Source organism: Hylobates moloch, unplaced genomic scaffold (assembly GCF_009828535.3).
Source record: "Hylobates moloch isolate HMO894 unplaced genomic scaffold, HMol_V3 SCAFFOLD_5, whole genome shotgun sequence".
In the NCBI taxonomy this organism is placed as follows: Eukaryota; Metazoa; Chordata; class Mammalia; order Primates; family Hylobatidae; genus Hylobates; species Hylobates moloch.
In genome coordinates, this window is record NW_026652280.1 from 61391469 (window position 1) to 61410614 (window position 19146).

Below are 19146 nucleotides of genomic sequence, written 5' to 3' on the forward strand. Positions count from 1 at the left end.
CACCCTGAGTTTCTGATTCAGCAGGTTTGAGATAGGCCCTAGAATTTGCATTTCTAATAAGTTCTCAGGGGATGCTAAAAATTCAAGACTAGAGACCACACTTTGAGAACAGCCGATTTATAGGAGGGCTTCATGTAGTCTGAATTTTCCTTGTTACACATGTTGCAAGTATTTTCTCACGTGGAGCTTCTGTTTAACTTCATCATATATATCATTTTATAACTATTGAATATCATGTTTTGCCTTTAAAGTTCTTTCCTATGAAAAGGTATAATGGCTGGGCATGGTGGCTCACGCCTGGGGAGGCAGGTGAATAGCTTGAGCTCAGGTGTTCAAAACCAGTGTGGGCAACATGATGAGATCCTGCCACTACAAAAAATACAAAAATTATCCAGGTGTGGTGGTACACACCTGTAATCCCAGCTACTCGGGAGGTTTTTCCCAAGTGGATTGTCTGCATAACATATAATTTTTGCGCTGATTTTAAAATGTTATTTTTAGCATAGTCTAAAATAGATTTCTAAAATTTCTCATATAGAAATGGATCTGTTTTTGACCCCCAATGGATTTTCTGACCAATGTACTTGCTTTTCATTTCATTTTTGTTTTTGTTAAAGAGGGTAAGCCAGAGAAATTTTCATTTGGTCATCTGGATCCTCCTTTTCGTGTTGGAGTTCCATTTAATATCCCTCTGGAGTTTCAGGATGAATTTGGTCATACCAGTCAACTAGTAACTGATATTCAGCCAGTTCTTGAAGCAAGGTAATTTGAAGGATCAATATGTATTTGTCCTTTGATATTTGCTAAGCATTCACTCTTTTTTTTTCAGCTCAATTTTTTTTGTGTGTAAGGTGTTCAACTTTAATATTATTTAAAATATTAGTGAATTTTGTTATATCTGGGTAATTTAGCTCCAAGCTATCCTCTGTGACTAGTGTCATATATAAATTGCTTCACTAAAGTTTATATTTTGACTGGATTTATTGCTGAAGTTGTTAAGGTGTTTATGTCTTACTCCATGTACTTTTGCAAGTATGATAAGTCTCTTAACAATTCATTATTTGAAATACTTCATTCTGTGTCTTCTGTCATCACAGTTTTCTCTTTTAGGGTTCTTAGTTATTGGATGTTGGACCTTCTGGACTTAATCCCCAATTTTTAAAAAAAATGTTCTCAATCTTTTTGTTTCTGTTTTACTTTCTGATAAATTTTCTCGACCTTATGATTACTACCTTTCCATTGAGTTTTTCCTTTCTGCTAACGTATTTTTAGTTGCCGTGAGTTCTTTCTGGTTCTCTGAAATTTTTTAAAGACCCTCTTGTTTTATGAATGTAATACCGTTTAAACTGATAAAGCAAATGGTTGGGGTTTTTTTTTTAAAGCTTTCTTTTACCTATACAGATACTCTGTTGTCTCCAACTTAGTCGTTTGCTTGTTCTTGGTCTCCAGAGATATCTGGTTATTGGTCATCTGCTTGTAAATGAGTAGGAGATTGGAATGCAGGTGAAAGAGTGTGGAGAGGCTGTTGCCTGTGAGCTCCACTGTGGGATGATCTGTCTGGAGTACATTGTTGGGGGAAATCCTGTCGTCAGTATTTTTAGGTCTTGGACTGGGCAGTTTCCTCAAAGAAGAATCTTCAGTCTTTTGCCTGGAGCAGGGAATAGTTTGGTTCCAAGTGAGTCAAAGAACAGGGCTGGAGTGGGAATTGGGGAGGAGAGGTCTCAGTATCCATATGCATTCGTTCCAGATAACCTCTTCTCTTCTTTTTAGTATTTCATTCTCGTCCTCAACTTACCTGCTGTCTCTGGTTCAGAGATCTTCTGTTTTAACCTTTTCAGAGATTCTTCTTTCACTCATCTGCCAGAGGCAGAGAGGAGAGATCTGGAGATCTGAGATCTAAACTTTTCATTAGTCTTTTTGCTTGTTTGTTTAAACCTTTTCCTTTTGCCAATTCTGAACAGTACCTGGGCACTCTATGGTGGAGATTGGTTTCTAGCTTTTTCTATTTCTATTTTACAATTCAGCTTTTTGGAGACTGCTATCATTTGCCACTTGTCTGTCCTGTTTTCTAGCAGATAAGTTTGGTTGCCCTGTCTCTGCTTCCTTTCCATTTTTTCTTTATGTTTTCCTTTAAAAATAAAATACATCCCTTTACTGTCATATTAGTGGGATTTTAAGAGACAGTGAAAGTAAGTGTATATGTTTAATGTGCCATCTTTCCCAGGGGATTTATTTTATCTTGTATGCCACATTACATCTTTTTTTTCAAATGAGCTTTACAGTTTATTCTGAAAATACCTGTAAACACTTAAATTCCATTCCTCAGAAAAATTAGGCTTTTCTCCATCATGGTATATTTTTTACTTTTTTTCCCTTTCTTTACCTTTGACAGAGTAAAATTTTGCCACTGCAAAGATCTACATCTGGTCAAATCTGATGAAATTAGCTTTGGAATCAGCTTTAGGAACCATATTACTCATGGAAGTAGATTAGGTGATCTCTCCAGTTTATGTCATCATAAGCCTGTCTGTTATTATTTGGACTTTACCTAAATTGCCATTCAGTGTAATAACAGATGCCTAGAATTCTCTAAAATCTCACTGGTGAAAGATTTGAAAGAATTCATGGTAAATGCTGAGGACATCCTTAAACCTGGCTTCTTTAGGTATTTATTTCCTTTTCTTAGGCTTGTATACATGGTCTAGCATTAGATTAGGTACTACGTTGTATCTTTACTAATTCAATACATGCTATTTTAATTTTACATTATATCTGTTATATCATTTTCAGTGTTTAACCCATTGATATCACTTATTAATACTTGTTGGATCAATTTTCTTTGTGAAAGAAATCTATTGGAATTTTTTTCTGTTCTTTATATTTAAAAAATATTTTATTAGAAAAATAGGCGTGCCAATGTCACATAGGAAAGCAAAAACACATTTGCAGCTTACTTGTAGGCAATTGAAGGGAGTTAAAAAATAATTTTTTTTCCCCAGTGGTTTATCTTTACATTATGAAGAAATAACCAAAGGACCAAATTGTGTAATTCGAGGTGTTACAGCCAAGGGCCCTATAAACTCTTGTCAAGGCAAGGTAAGCTTATGTATAGATCCTATGATACTTGTTAAGTATTTATTTCTCATATGGTAAGAATGAAATTGTAGATGAAGAGTGGAATGACCTATTTTTAAAAAACAGATGACAGTAATTGGGTTCTTAGGAATTTATCAGCATTGTGCCACCTGACTTATCAGTTACATCTGTAAGAAAAGTTGGCACATTTACTACTGTTGTTGGTTAAACATGAATTAAATATTTTTCACCTGTCCCCATTATCTCTATTTCAGTTTTTTCACATTCAAAGCCATTTTTTCGACAGTTATCCAGGACTATGCTGGTTTTTTTTTTTCCTCTTTCCTACTGTTTCTGTCCACTTTTGAATATTTTTCTTAGAACAAAAATGACAATTAGAAATACGAGAAATTTCAGCTCACATCTTTAAACATATCACTTTGGTATTTAGATAAAAGGAAGTGTTTGGTGAGAGATACAGTTAAGGAAGGAATCCTATGCCTAGTTTGTTGGTCTAAAAAAAACAGGGAAGCTAAAGATAGAAACTCTAATAAGGTAATTTTTCAGTTAGGTCTGTAAAGCAGCTAATAGACTTCATTGACTAAAAGGGACACTGTAGCTAAATTTTTTTCAGTGTATCATTACTTTAAATATTTAAACATTTTCCCTATCAGTGTGATGTTTAAAACAGAGCATGTGTATTTTTTTCAAGTACTATATGCTGCTTTGTATAATCAAGTCAAAAATTGAGTTCTTGATTCTTTCTGAATTCAGATTTTTCTGGAAAAAGAACTTGAAATTCACAGAAAATTTGACTTTAGTAAGATAAACTTACTAAAAATTTCTACCATTTGACCCAGCCATCCCATTACTGGGTATATACCCAAAGGACTATAAATCATGCTGCTATAAAGACACATGCACACATATGTTTATTGCAGCACTATTCACAATAGCAAAGACTTGGAACCAACCCAAATGTCCAACAACGATAGACTGGATTAAGAAAATGTGGCACATATACACCATGGAATGCTATGCAGCCATAAAAAATGATGAGTTCATGTCCTTTGTAGGGACACGGATGAAACTGGAAACCATCATTCTCAGTAAACTATCACGAGGACAAAAAACCAAACACCACATGTTCTCACTCATAGGTGGGAATTGAGTAGTGAAAACACATGGACACAGGAAGGGGAACATCACACTCCGGGGACTGTTGTGGGTTGGGGGGAGGGGGAGGGACAGCATTAGGAGATATACCTAATGCTAAATGACGAGTTAATGGGTGCAGCACACCAACATGGCACATGGATACATATGTAACAAACCTGCACATTGTGCACATGTACCCTAAAACTTAAAGTATAATAATAAAAAAGAAAAAAAATTCTAGATTTTAAAAACCTTTTTATTTTGAAATAACTAGAAGAAATAACTTACAAAGGAGTTCGAAGATAGTATAGAGAGGTTGCATGTAGAAAGTTCCTCTGTTAATGTCTTACAGAGCTTTATATATTTATCCACACATTGACAAAATACTACTGACAAAACTGTGGACTATTTTTTACTTATCTCCAGTTAATTTATTTTTCTGTTCCAGGATCCAATATAGAGTACCACATTGCATTTCAAAATTTTGTGGTTTTTGTTTCTTTCTACTTTACTATTTCATATGTTTTATAATATCTATCTTGATTATGATAATTATTCAGAGGTTATGCCTTTCTAGAATAAAAATTTAAGAGAAAAATTGATCCTAAAATTATATTCCTATTTTGGAAAAGTAGATTCTACCATAATTCTCTTCATTTCACGTCTATAAGGAAGCAGTATTGATCAATTTTTTTCCTCTAAGATTTCTGACTCCATATATGATAATTTTAGTAAGTATAAAATTGGTAAGTAATTTCTACAATGGTATGAAAATAAAACCAAAATATAAATCAGAATTGATGTGATAAACTACTTAAGTATGTATTTAGAACTGGGTTTAATTTTTACTGTTTTTTCCAACAGAATTATAATCTGAAGGTTACTCTGCCGGGCTTAAAAGAAGACTCACAGATTTTGAAAACTAGATTTCTACCTGGTAATATTATTTCAAGAAATATTCATAATTATTTAAAATAATATTCTTATGTTAAAGTATAATGATACAAAGTTAGAGGTTTTTGGGCTTTTAGTAGTGGTATAAATCGTGAAAATACATTTAAATGTCAAACCACAGCACTGACAGAAATGACCAGTTTTTAAAAAGGAAAACATTTAGGAAGATGTTATTGACATTCTGAATATAACCTTGGGAGAAAACTTTGGATATTGAAAATGTTTTGGGGAACTATTTCTTGGAATATATCTATTAGGCTTTATTAGAGATGGGTCTGTTCTTTACATTTTGTTGATAAAACTTTCATATTTTAAGAAGAAAAACTTCTAATGTTATTTTTATTAAGTTAACTTGATAATGACAACTTGAGAAAATGAAGTTGCATTAAAGTTACATAGGATAGAATATGCTGGCTAATTTGAGAGGTAGTCTGTAGTAGAGGTTTTAAGTACATTCTGGAGTCAGCCCTTCTGAGTTAGTATCTAGGTAAACTCTTTCTATACCTCAATTTCTTCATGTGTAAAATGAGATAATATCTACTCCCTTGGGGTTGTTGGGAGGATTAAATGAGTTACTACAGGTAGTCCTTGCCTTGCACAGTTTTGTAGTACTCAATGGAGGACGCAGTTCCAATATGCATGAGTTTTCATTAACACCTACTGTACCAAGTAAGAATTGCCTGCACCTGTAAAACACAGCAGTGTTTAGCATGTAAGTTTTAGCTCTGATAATGAAAAATACCACAACCATATCTGTGTGACCTTTTTACTGGTTTTAGGCAAAAAGAAACATATTATCTATTTGCTTTCACAAATTGAAGTTGTATGACATTTCCCTCCAGTGTGAATTGTTAAAAGAATTTAGGTAGGTCCATTGGTGGAAGTATAAGAAAAAAATCATACGTATCAACAAACATTCATTTATTTGAGAGGTTAGATTATTAAAAGTATGGAGTTGACTAGTACAATTCTTAGTAGCTAGATAGTTCTTTTTGGGGGGTAGATAGGAAGTATCATGGTGTAGTGATAAAAGTCAAGGAGTTTCAAATTACAAACCAGGATTTAAACCTATGTTTGCTACTTACTAGCCTTGTGACCTGGACAAAATACTTGATTTCTCTGAATCCCAGTTTCCTTACCTGTAAAATGGGGATGATAATAGTAACGTCTTCATTAAGATTATTGTGAAGTTTATGTAAGAATAGTACTTAAAAAAACTTAGCACAGTGCTTCATATATAGGAAATAAATGAATATAACTAATACTAGTACAAAATAAAATAAATATTTTCAGTAATTCTCTCCATGTACTTGCGTTATCAGTACGTAGCATTAATTGAATTTTAAAATATCAGTGTTTATGAACGAATCAGACTGGCTTACTGTGGAAGTATAAGTCTACTTTTCTTAATCTTAGAGGAAATTCGTGATGTTAATTGCTTATGACATCAGAGATAGTGGGCAATCAAACAAGTAAATGACCTGATGATGTCATTACAAGATCTAATTCTTTGAATGTCTAAAACATATAGTTACTTGTGCCAGAAAAATCATCATGTAAAATTGGTAGTTTTAATAAGCCGTTATTTTTCTTTTTGAATACCTTTTTCCCAGTATCTTTTAAAGATTTTAGGTGATTTCTAATATGAATTATCACTGTGTTGTACCTTATGGAATAAAACTTAGCCTAGACACCGAGCATTTTATACAATTGAGATAAGTCTTGTCATGTATTGAATCTATGCATTTTGGGATGAAACTGATTCAACATGGACATTGCCTATATTTTTCTTTCTTTGCAATATTTATAAAATATTAAGTCTTTAATGTTAAAGTTATTTCTTTTGCTATTTCAGTACTTTAGTCTTTGAAACCTGAATATGTATTTTATTGTATAATTCACTGTTAGGTCACCCTCGTCGATTGAAAGTGAAACCTGATTCCGAAATTTTAGTTATAGAAAATGGAACAGCTTTCCCATTTCAGGTGGAAGTTTTAGATGAATCAGACAACATAACAGCACAACCAAAATTGATTGTTCATTGTAAGGTAAGCTTATTGGAAGATATTTAGATTATTTTGAGTCCCATTGTAGTAAGTGGCAATGACTATTTTAGCCACTTAATAGTAAGCCTTACATAGGATTTAAGTCTGAAATGATTATTCCAAGGGATTTGTGGGATCTTATTGCCAATAGTTTTTTTTTTTCATCATTCCTAAACCAATAAACATGCCAACTGTGCCCAGTTTCATAAATTTGTGAATAAAAGTTTACTCACCTCTCCTCTCTTTACTCCATGCCTCTCATTTCACATGAATTATATATGAATAGGTAGAGACAAAAATGTCTTTCAGGTTTGGGAATGGTCTGCTCTGCCTTATGGAGTAGCCATTCTTTATTCCTTTACTTTAGAAAAAAAAAAAAAAAAATTGGGAATGATGGTTAAATGAAGGTAGGTAAAAGACCACAGAAAGAAAAAGAAAATCCAGTTAAGTAAAAAAGAAAAGGATTGTAATTGAGGAAGTTGGTTTTCCTTCCAAGACAGATAATTTTTACATAGTATAGTAGAAAATTACTGTTTTTGTTCAATATTCTAGAGTTTTAGTGACTTTTACTTAGAATTTTCTTATTCATTGCCAGAAATAGTAGCTCTACTGAATTATTTGAAACTTTGAACAATTACGGAATAATCAAATATATTTAATAGGGGTCTTACATTATTTTGCATCTTTCAAATAGTTTTCAGGTGCTCCAAACCTTCCAGTCTATGTTGTAGATTGCAGTAGTTCCGGAACCAGTATTTTAACAGGATCCGCAATTCAAGTTCAGAATATTAAAAAAGACCAGACGCTTAAAGCAAGAATTGAAATACCTGTAAGTTATTATTGTTACTTATTGATATTATATTGAGTCTTCATACAAATAGTCTTCAACTGCCTAATAACATTTTTTGCAAAATTGCTAACTTCTGAAAATGAGGTATTTGTGGTTCTTTCAGCCAAAGCAAAGCAAAGACAATATGAAATGCTGACTATTTTAACATTTTGTGTCAAATATTAGTAATTGTCTTGATTTTTACAGTGTCTTTTATAGTGTCTATAACTATTATTGATTTACATTTCCCTAAAATATTTTTCTTCTATTAAAATACATAATTTTATTCTTTTGCTTTTTTTTTGTTTTGTTTTTGTTTTTTTTTTTAAAGAGATAGGGTCTCACCCTGTTGTCTAGGCTGGAGTGCAGTGGCACAATCATGACTCGCTGCAGCCTCCAACTCCTAAGCTCTAGTGATGCACTCACCTCAGCCTCCCAAGTAACTGGGACTATAGACAAGGACCAATGCACCTGGTTATTGATTATTTATTTTTTGAGAAAGAGGGTCTTGCTGTGTTGCCCAGTCTCATCTCAAATTCCTGTTCACAAGCAGTCTTCCCATCTTGGCCTCCCAAAGTGCTGAAGTTACAGGTGTGCACCACTGTGCCCAGCCATTTTGCTTTTTATCATTCTCATTTGTTTTAGAAAGCTTGGTAAATATCTGTATTTAAACCACCATGAAAGGACATATAAACCTTTAATTTTTGTATATAATTTTCTATACACACATAGCTTTTTATTTGTGTTTTTACTCAAAGGGATTTTTTATATTTTTATTTTTATTTTTTTTTTGAGATGGAGTCTTGCTCTGTTGCCCAGGCTGGAGTGCAGTGGCGCAATCTTGGCTCACTGCAAGCTCTGCCTCCTGGATTCACGCCATTCTCCTGCCTCAGCCTCCCGAGTAGCTGGGACTACAGGCATCCACCACCACGCCCGGCTAATTTTTTGTGTTTTTAGTAGAGACAGGGTTTCACCGTGTTAGCCAGGGTGGTCTTGATCTCCTGACCTCGTGATCCACCCGCCTCGGCCTCCCAAAGTGCTGGGATTACAGGTGTGAGCCACCGTGCCTGGCCCACAAAGGGATTTCTATATCATATGCCAGTAGGATACTTTTTATTGGCGATTCATCGTGGCTGATAGCAAAGCCAACATGGAGGCAGGAGCTGGAAACAATCTAAGGTTGCGGAGTGGGATAAGAAATACTTAAGTAAAACTTCTAAGGTTGCTGAGTAAGATAACAGATACTTAAGTAAAATACTTAAATGTGATTTCTTAGTAATTGATATGGTGATAGATAATCTAATTGGTTGATTAACTCATACTTTCCTACTAATTATACATTAGTTATTAACATAGCTTGAACTTCAGATGGATACAAGATGTCTTTTACTTTTTAAATTAGGATGAGATGACTTCATTCCAGTTCTTTTTAAGCTGGTTATATTTGATAACCTTAAAGTATTTTTTATGCATTTTCTTTATGCAATAATATGGGCAACATACTTTTGAGCACACTTTCTTACAAAAGATGACTATGAATTAGGGAGGAATCTGGACTTGGAGGCAAGAGCAGCAGGCATTAGGACTTTTGTAAATACTACAGACCACTCAGGAGAAGACCAATAATTCAGGTCGATTAAAACAAACACCAACATAAATCCTCTAATATGCAGTTACAAAATGTTATCCAGTGGCAATAACTGAGTTTAGGAGTAAGGCAAGTAAGATACAACAGAAGATGGTTATGTGCCTGACATTCCATGAGGCAGGAATTTTTAATATCACTCACGTGGATAGGCTTCCATAAGTTAAATGGCTACAACTGGATGAGGAAGGAGACACGAGTTAAGTAAGATTATAAAGGTATTTTATGTTTAAACTTATTTAAAATTTAATGTATACTGTTGAATGGACTATAACTAGATTATGAAATAATGTAATATTTTAATTTTGTGTGCCTAAGATCAATTTATATAGCATAATCTAGGTCTTTTCTTTGATCTGTAGAACACTGGTGTGCCAATAATAAATTGTAAATATGCCAGTATATTGACCTGTTGTCTTTAGGGCATCTAGAGGCCTTCTCTGGCTCTAAACAACCTTGATCACTTACCCCAATGTGTTATGAATTGAAAAAATACTGAAAGCCTTAATGTAATCTGTTACCATTAAATAATGTATTTTATGGTAGCTGTTTGTCTCTGATTTTATGGAAAGTTCTTAATTTCTTACATCTTTATTATTCATAAATACTAACAGAGTATGTAACATAATTAAAATTTCACAAGATGGCAATACTTTTAAAGAAACTTGGAAATAAGAGGAAGGGACCGGGCGCAGTGGCTGACGCCTATAATCCCAGCACTTTGGAAGACCGAGGCCAGTGGATCACCTGAGGTCAGGAGTTTGAGACCAGCCTGGACAACGTGGTGAAACCCATCTCTGCTGAAAATACAAAAATTAGCTGTGTGTGGTGGTAGGCGCCTGTAATCCCAGCTACTCTGGAGGCTGAGGCAGGAGAGTGGTTTGAACCCAGAAGGCAGAGGTTGGAGTGAGCCAAGATCATGCCACTGCCCTCCAGCCTGGGAGGCAAAGCGAGCCTCTGTCTCAAAAAAAAATTAAAAAACAGAAAAGAGGAGGGGAATCCTTTTAGTCCAAATATAATTGTTTTTGTTTTAAGAATGTGGCCACTGCTATTTATAACCTGATGGTATAAAATACGGAATTATTAATAGTACAATGCCATCTTAATGACAAAACCTGTGAGTATAACAGTGTATGAGATGGTCTTCCATAATATTGAAAGTAAATTCTTCAGGAGTGTAAAATTTCAGTTCCAGATATCACTCAGTGTTTGTGTTTTCTTCTCTTTCTAGAGTTGTAAAGATGTGGCACCTGTGGAGAAGACTATTAAGTTGCTTCCCAGTAGCCATGTTGCAAGACTACAAATATTCAGTGTAGAAGGACAAAAGGCAATTCAGATCAAACATCAGGATGAGGTTAATTGGATAGCGGGTGATATTATGCATAATCTTATTTTTCAAATGTATGATGAAGGAGAAAGAGAAATCAATATAACATCAGCTTTAGCAGAAAAAATTAAAGTAAGTATCTCTAACAGATTGGTTATTTGTAAGAACTTTTTTAAATTTTATGTTTGTAAGACTGAACAAGCGTTTTATGGGTAGCCTCTAAAATAAGAAGCTTGTCACAGAAAAGTTATACTATCATTTCAAATTCTAAGCAGAATAAGCTTTTTTCATGGAATAGATTGAAATGCAAATGATTCATGTGTGACAAAATTATACCTAGAAAAATGATTTTGACACTTAAAAATCTAGGTTTTGGCATTTTGTTTAGTTGTGCTCTTCCTGACTAGCTATTCTTCTGCAATCACAATCAACATCACCTTGATAAAGCTAGCAATAAATTGGTAGCAGTTCTGAAGCAGTGAAACAGTGTTGTTAACCACAGAGCCTCTATTTGGCCATTGGAAATTATTGAAATTGGTATACCACTCTAAAAATACGATTCTCAGGAAAGAGTTTTGTTGGTCCTCATGAACCTGCTGTCATCTAAATATGACATTTGTAACTTGATAGGGTTGAATCTGCATATTGAAACTTAACACCTCACTGAACAGGGAGCCAAATCAAAATGTTAAGAGTCTTATTACATAAAGTAGACAGCTTTTTAGCATTCCCTTTATGAATGACTGAAAGAATAGTGGACAGTCTATGCTTGCTTCTTTCAAAGTTCAGTTTGTTGTTCTATAATGAGACACATACATTCTCCAAAATCACTCTGCTGTGCAAAATTGTGCAATAAAAAATCACAGGGCTTATGAGGGAAAATGGAAACTAGAGGCACAATACTCAAACTTTCTCAGTAACCCGTTAAGAGAACCTAATAAAATAGTGGCAAAAACAATAATGATAATACATGTTAAATGTTAAGAAATACATAAATACTGTAATAATATGGGAGGTTACCTAGCTTGATGAAGCAGTGATTGCAGCTTTTGAGTTACTGTGAAGTGGTGGAAGGAAGGTTGTCTGAAAGTGAGAGGAAAGTTGTTTTAACAGTCTGTGGATGAGCGTGGCTCATTAACACATAGCCAACTGAGGTGACTGATAGGTGTTTGAGGTGCAACATTTTTTGTGTTCCCACTTGGTTGGTTCAGCTGGGTACAGTTTTCTGTGTTGACCTAGTTTTTTCATAGATGAAATTGTACCTAAGCAAAAGTAAAATTTGCCTTATGCTTAAGTTGTTTACTGATAATTGTATTGGAACAAATTTGCATTTTCAAAGTAAACATAATTGTACTGGAACAAATTTGCGTTTTCAAAGTAAGCATTGTAACAGAACTTACTGTACTTTTTTCCCTTGACGTCTATGGAGATAAAATTCCCAAGTGTGGAAAAATAATTTATCAGAATTCCAGGCTTTTTGAGGTAGTTAGAAATAAGCATTCCTCCATGTCTGGAGAGCTGACATTCACAGACTCTTAGTACAGAGTCCCAATTAGCCAAATTTTTGGAGAGTTAACACATTTGGCACTGTGTAGGAATTGCTCTTTCACACTGGTATACACCATACCCATCTTGTGTTTCCAAACATAAGATCTGGTAATTCAAAAGAATTATTTAGCCATGGGTTCAACTGACCTGAGTTTTAAAATCTTATTTGGAACAATCCTTGTTCTAGCCAGCTTTTTTTCCCTCTTCATAATGAGGGAAGAGAGAATTGAGATAGAAATAATTCTGATTCTGCTTAGAAAGGAGATAAGCCATTTTTATCTCTATAAGCAGATTTGAAGGTAAGTAGTGGTTTAATAGTGGTGCCAGGGATGTGGCTTCTGAACTGTTTCCTTGCTTTCTCACAATCATGCTTCCACTTCCTCCTTTCTTAAGAAGTTTAAGAAAAACACTGACTGGAGAGCCTGTCCCTATCATACCTTCTCTAAGGTTGTTGCCTGCATTTGACACATTTTGCCTCTAATTTGGTAATTATGTATGTCTGTGCACTTCTTCATTGACAGTAAAAGATAGTGAATACTCCTTTTTACTTAAGTTGAATGTACAGCCTTTACAGTGGTTTTGTGGTGTTGAGAGAATTAAGCCAAGATAGAAGGAAGTCAGCCTGAACTGAGCTGGGGAATCTATTGAGGGGAGTACACAGCCAGGGTGAGTGAGGAAAGCCTTTTATCTTTTTTGTGGAACTCCTACTTGCTTATTTTCCTTTTTTTTTTTTTTTTTAATACAATGAAGAACAGAGACTAAAGCTGGTTTTAAAAGATAAAAAGGTAACTAAAAACATTAGAGCAGCATAAACTAAGAAACAATATTAGTGATTTTCATTAAAAAGTTAATTCACCACGGGCCAGGCGTGGTGGCTCACACCTGTAATCCCAGCACTTTGGGAGGACGAAGCAGGTGGATCACGAGGTCAAGAGTTCAAGACCAGCCTGGCCAAGATGGTGAAACCCCATCTCTACTAAAAAAAATACAATAATTAGCCAGGCGTGATGGTGGGCACCTGTAATCCCAGCTACTCAGGAGGCTGAGAGAGAGAATTGCTTGAACCCGAGAGTCGGAGGTTGCAGTGAGCCGAGATTGCGCCACTGCACTCCAGCCTGGGCGACAGAACGAGACTTATCTCAAAAAAAAAAAAAGTTAATTCACCACGATCAAGTAGGCTTTATTTTTGAGATTCAGGGTTGGTTCAATATACGCAAATAAAGTGTGATTCACCACATAAAATTAAAACCGTATGATTTAATGTGGTTTCAATAGATGCGGAAAATGCTTTTGATAAAATCCAACATCCCTTAGTGATAAAAGCCATCACTAGACATTGAAGAACACACCTTAAGATAACGAGAGCCATCCATGACAAACCCACAGCCAACATCATACTGAACAGACAAAAGCTGGAACCATTCTCCTTGAGAACTGGAATAAGACAAGGAGGCCTGCTCTCAACAATTCTATTCAACATAGTACCGGAAGTTCTACCCAGAGCAATCAGGCAAGAAAAAAATAAAAGGTGTCCAAATAGGAAAAGAAGTCAAACTGTCTCCTCGTTGTGGAGATGATTCTATACCTAGAAAACACTAAAGACTCTGGCAAAATCCTTCTGGCGCTGATAAACAACTTCAGTAGGGTTTCAGAATGCAAAATCAGTGTACAAAAACCGGTAGCATTTCTGTACTGTGTTTTAAGCTGAAAGGCAAATCAGTAACACAGTCCCATTTATGGTAGCCACAAAAAACGCAATGCCTAGGAATACATCTAACCAAGGAAGTGAAAGATCTCTGCAAGGAGAACTGCAAAACACTACTGAAAGAAATCGTAGATGATACCCAAAAAAGAGAAAAACATTTTCATGCTCATGAGTCAGAAGAACTAGTATCATTAAAGTGACCATACTGCCCAAAGCAATCTACAGATTCAGTGTTGTTCCTATCAAACTACTGTCATTTTTCACAGAATTGGAAAAAAGCTATTCTAAAATTCATATGGAACTAAAAAAGAGCTCAAATAGCCAGAGTAATCCTAAGCAAAAATAACAAAATAAGAGGCATCACACTACCCATCTTCAAACTGCGCTACAGAGCTACAGTAACCAAAACAGCATGCTACTGGTACAAAAACAAACACATAGACCAATGGAGGAGGTTAGAGAACCCAGAAATAAAACTGTACACATACAGCTATCTGATCTTTGACAAAGGTGACAATAACAAGCAATGGGAAAGGACTCCCTATTCAATAAATGGTACCGGGGTAACTGGCTAGTCATATGCAGAAGAATGAAACTGGATCCCTACCTTTTACCATATACAAAAATCAACTCAGGATGGATTAAAGACTTAAATGTAAAACTTCAAACCATAAAAATTCTAGAAGAAAACCTAGGAAATAGCCATTCTGGATGTCGGCCTTGGCAAAGAATTTATGACCAAGTCCCCAAAAGCAGTTACAACACAAACAAAAATTGACAAGTGGGACCTAATCAAACTAAAGAGCTGCACAGCAAAAGAAACTACCAACAGTGTAAACAGACAGCCTACAGAATGGGAAAAAATGTTAACAAGCTATATATTCTAAAAAGGTCTAATATCCAGAATCTATAAGGAACTTTAACAAGCAAAAAACAACCCCATTTAAAAAATGGGCAAAGGATATGAACAGATAACTTGTTAAGAAAAGACATACATGTGGTCAGCAAATATGTGAAAAAATGTTCAACATCATAATAATCATAGAGAAGTGCAAGTCAAAAGCAATGAGATACCATCTCACACCAGTCAGAATGTCTATATTTAAAACATCAAAAAATAACAGATGTTGGCAAGGTTTTGGAGAAAGGGGAACACTTATGCAGTGTCGGTGGGACTGTAAATTAGTTCAGCCACTGTGGAGAGCAGTTTGGAGATTTCTCAACCTTAAATAGAACTACCATTTGAACCAGCAATACCATTACTGTATATATACCCAAAGGAAAATGTACCATTTCAGCAAATATACATGCAGTTCTCTGTTTATCTCAGCACTATTCACAACAGCAAAGACATAGGTGCCTATCAGTAGTGGATTGGATAAAGAAAATACACCACGGAATACTACACAGCCATAAAAAAGAACAAAATCATGTCCTTTGCAGCAACATGGATGCAGCTGTAGGCCATTATCCTAAGTGAATTAATGCAGGAAGAGGAACCCAAATACTGAATGGTCTCACTTATAAGTGGGAGCTAAACATTAAATACACGGACATAAAAATATAGGAAAAGTAGACACTGGAGATTCCAAGAGAGGGGAGGGTAGTAGAGGAGCAAGGGTTGAAAAACTACCTGTTGGGTACTATGCTCATTACCTGGGTGATGAGATAACTCATAGACCAAATCTCAGTGACATGCAATTTACCCACGTAACAAACCTGTACATGTACCCACTGAACCTAAAAGTAGAGGAAAAATAAAGTGTAATTTAGAAATTTTTTAAAAAAAGACTATTAGTGATTTTAAGGCCAGATGTGGTGGCACACACATGTAATCCCAGCACTTTGGAAGGCTGAGGTGGGAGGATTGCTGGAGGCTAGGAGTTTAAGACCAGCCTGGGCAACATAGTGAGACCACATCTCAACAAAAAATTAGGCAGACCTGGTGGCGCATGCCTGTAGTCTCACTACTCATGAGACGGGCAGGAGCATTGCTTGAGCCCAGAAATTGGAGGCTCCAGTGAGCTATGATCATTGCACTCCAACCTGGCCTACAGAGCAAGACCTTGTCTATAAAAACCAAAAATAAAAATAGAATATGAGTGATTTTAAAACCACAACTATAGAAGGCTAAATAAAAGTAGAGAGAAAGTTGAGGTCAGAATTCTTAAATAGAAAGTATTGGGAGTTTAATAGTAAGGACAGAGTAGAGCAAACAACTTGAAAAAGTATGGATTAAGTGACAAAATATGGAATGTAAGAGATATAAATTAATACAGAACTAAAAGCACCCAAGAAGAAATTAAGGCCAAAGTATGGCCAGAAAGTTAGATCAAACTTCTTTTTGCTCACCTTGCTGAGTAAGAATAATGTCCACCTAGATCTCATTCAAAGCCTTCCCGTAAATAGGATTCTTTTCAAAAAATAATTGAATATTGCTTTTCAGAATTAATTACATGATCTGATTTATATGTTACTTTTAAACGATAATGGCCACAGTGATACTTTTGTGGCAAAGCTCTAAAGAAATGACTTAAGAATTTTTATTTTATCTCACTAAAAAATAGGGCAACATTAACAACAAAGACAAAGAGGATGCCTTTGTATCATAGTAGTATATGAACCACACCATTTCTGACCATAAAGAGACTTTTTTCTTGGGGGTGAAGAAGACGGATTATAATGTAGTTTTAAGAGTAAGGTAAGTGGCAGTAAGGGAACATTAGACAGACGAAGCTTTATTATTCTTAAATATATCTTTTTCTCCTAGGTTAATTGGACTCCTGAGATTAACAAAGAACACTTGCTACAGGGTCTGCTTCCTGATGTGCAAGTACCAACATCTGTAAAAGATATGCGCTATTGCCAGGTTTCATTCCAAGATGATCATGTGTCTTTGGAAAGTGCATTTACAGTAAGGTTTGTGGACTCATTATATTTTGCAGCCTATGGCAACAAAATACTTTCCTCCAGTGCACATATATGAAAGTAGTTTTTAATGTAAAAATATTATGGTTTCTATGAAATATAATAGATTGTCTTTGGAATAAAGTGTCATTGGTGATAGCGATTAATTTTTGTCATCACTATAACCTTGCACTGAATTGGCCCTCTAGTAGCTGGAACCTTCATTAAAGGAAAGTTTAGTGCCAGCAACAGTGAAAACACCTGCAAAATGACAAAGACGTGAAAAATACAAAAGATACAGTGTGATCAGTCAGTGTTGTTCAGAAGGAAAAATCCTTTCATTGCTTAGTGATAATTTTTAAAGCTGAGAGTCCAATCAGAGTTAATATGTAGAACTCATATTGAAGGGACAGAATTAAGTGAATGTGTAAGAAAAACCTTTATACTGGCCTATCAATTTCTTGGCCACCTCTTTTCCAATAACCTCTTGCACTTTAATTCCTCTACCCATTTCTGTACTTTTCCCAACACTTAGGATAGTTCTGTTTTTGAGATAAAATTTTCAAATTTTACTGCATTCTGACCGTAATGAGATCTCTCAATGAGTTAACTCATCTGTTTTTTTGTCATAATTTCCTTTTAATCCAGCATAAATACTGTGACTTAACATGTCTGTAAATTTTTGGTCCATATTCTCTACTATCTTTGCAAAGTGTCTTTTTCCTATTTTCTTTTGGATTAATAGCAGATGATATAAATTAAACAGTTATTTGAAGGAGTGTTATTTGAGTTATTGGATATGAACATTATATATGTGTTATTCTGTAGCATGTTGGAACTACTTCAATTAATGGTGTCACTAAAGACTTCTAACTTGTTAAACAATTTCAGACCACTTCCTGATGAACCTAAACATTTAAAATGTGAAATGAAAGGAGGAAAAACAGTACAGATGGGCCAAGAGCTTCAAGGAGAAGTAGGTTAGTATGGCTTGCTTTAAAAAACAAACAACAAAAAAAACTTCTCTGGTGTTTCCTTCCATGAATGTTTTAGATACATAATCTGAAAGGAGAGCTTTTGGGTTCATATAATGTTATTGGTTTAAAATCTGTTGTCAGATAAGATTGAAGTATTTTCGTTATCTTTGCCCAGGCTGACATAGCTTTGAAATCAGTTTGATGAACATATTTTGTCGAAAAAATTCTTGTCTTTTGTTAGAAGTAATATTACTAATTAGAAGTTAACAATAAAAGTATAAAGTAAGCTTGGCAGGGTACACATGCCTGTAGTCCCAGTTACCCAGGAGGCTGAGGTGAGAGGATTGCTTGAGCCAAGGGGTTTGAGGCCAGCCTGGACAAAATAGTGATACTGTACTCCTAAAAAAATTCTTTTTTTTTTTTTACATTACACTTTAAGTTCTGGGGTACATGTGCAGAAGGTGCAGGTTTGTTACATAGGTATACACATGTCATGGTGGTTTGCTGCACCCATCAACCCGTCATCTACATTAGGTATTTCTCTTAAATGCCATCCCTCCCCTAGCCCCGACTCCCCAACAGGCCCTGGTGTGTAGTGTTCCCCTCCCTGTGTCCATGTGTTCTCATTGTTCAACTTGCACTTTAAGAGTAAGAACATGCGGTGTTTGGTTTTCTGTTTCTGTGTTAGTTTGCTGAGAATGATGGTTTCCAGCTTCATCCATGTCCCTGCAAAAGACATGAACTCATCATTTTTTATGGCTGCATAGTATTCCATGGTGTCTATGTGCCACATTTTCTTTATCTAGTCTATCATTGATGGGCATTTGGGTTAAAACATTCTTTTTTAAGGCAGGGGTTGCAATCCTAGTCTCTGATAAAATAGACTTTAAACCAACAAAGATTAAAAGAGAGAAAGAAGGCCATTACATAATGGTAAAGGGATCAATTCAACAAGAAGAGCTAACTATCCTAAATA

The 19146-nt window shown here is 35.1% G+C and overlaps 1 protein-coding gene across 3 annotated transcripts in view; it reads left to right on the top strand.

The window, feature by feature from the left end:
* SMCHD1 (structural maintenance of chromosomes flexible hinge domain containing 1) overlaps positions 1 to 19146 on the top strand; it is a 155120-nt gene that overhangs the window by 66231 nt on the left and 69743 nt on the right. For all 3 annotated transcript variants that reach the window (XR_009213508.1, XM_032152699.2, XM_058438574.1), the window contains 8 exons: positions 618 to 762; positions 3000 to 3096; positions 5098 to 5170; positions 7096 to 7235; positions 7927 to 8061; positions 10938 to 11165; positions 17057 to 17205; positions 18085 to 18173. Coding sequence is in view for 2 of the 3 variants with exons in the window: in XM_032152699.2 (XP_032008590.1) it covers positions 618 to 762; positions 3000 to 3096; positions 5098 to 5170; positions 7096 to 7235; positions 7927 to 8061; positions 10938 to 11165; positions 17057 to 17205; positions 18085 to 18173 (1056 nt within the window). In the remaining variant the exon portion in view is untranslated. The remainder of the gene's footprint in view (positions 1 to 617; positions 763 to 2999; positions 3097 to 5097; positions 5171 to 7095; positions 7236 to 7926; positions 8062 to 10937; positions 11166 to 17056; positions 17206 to 18084; positions 18174 to 19146) is intronic.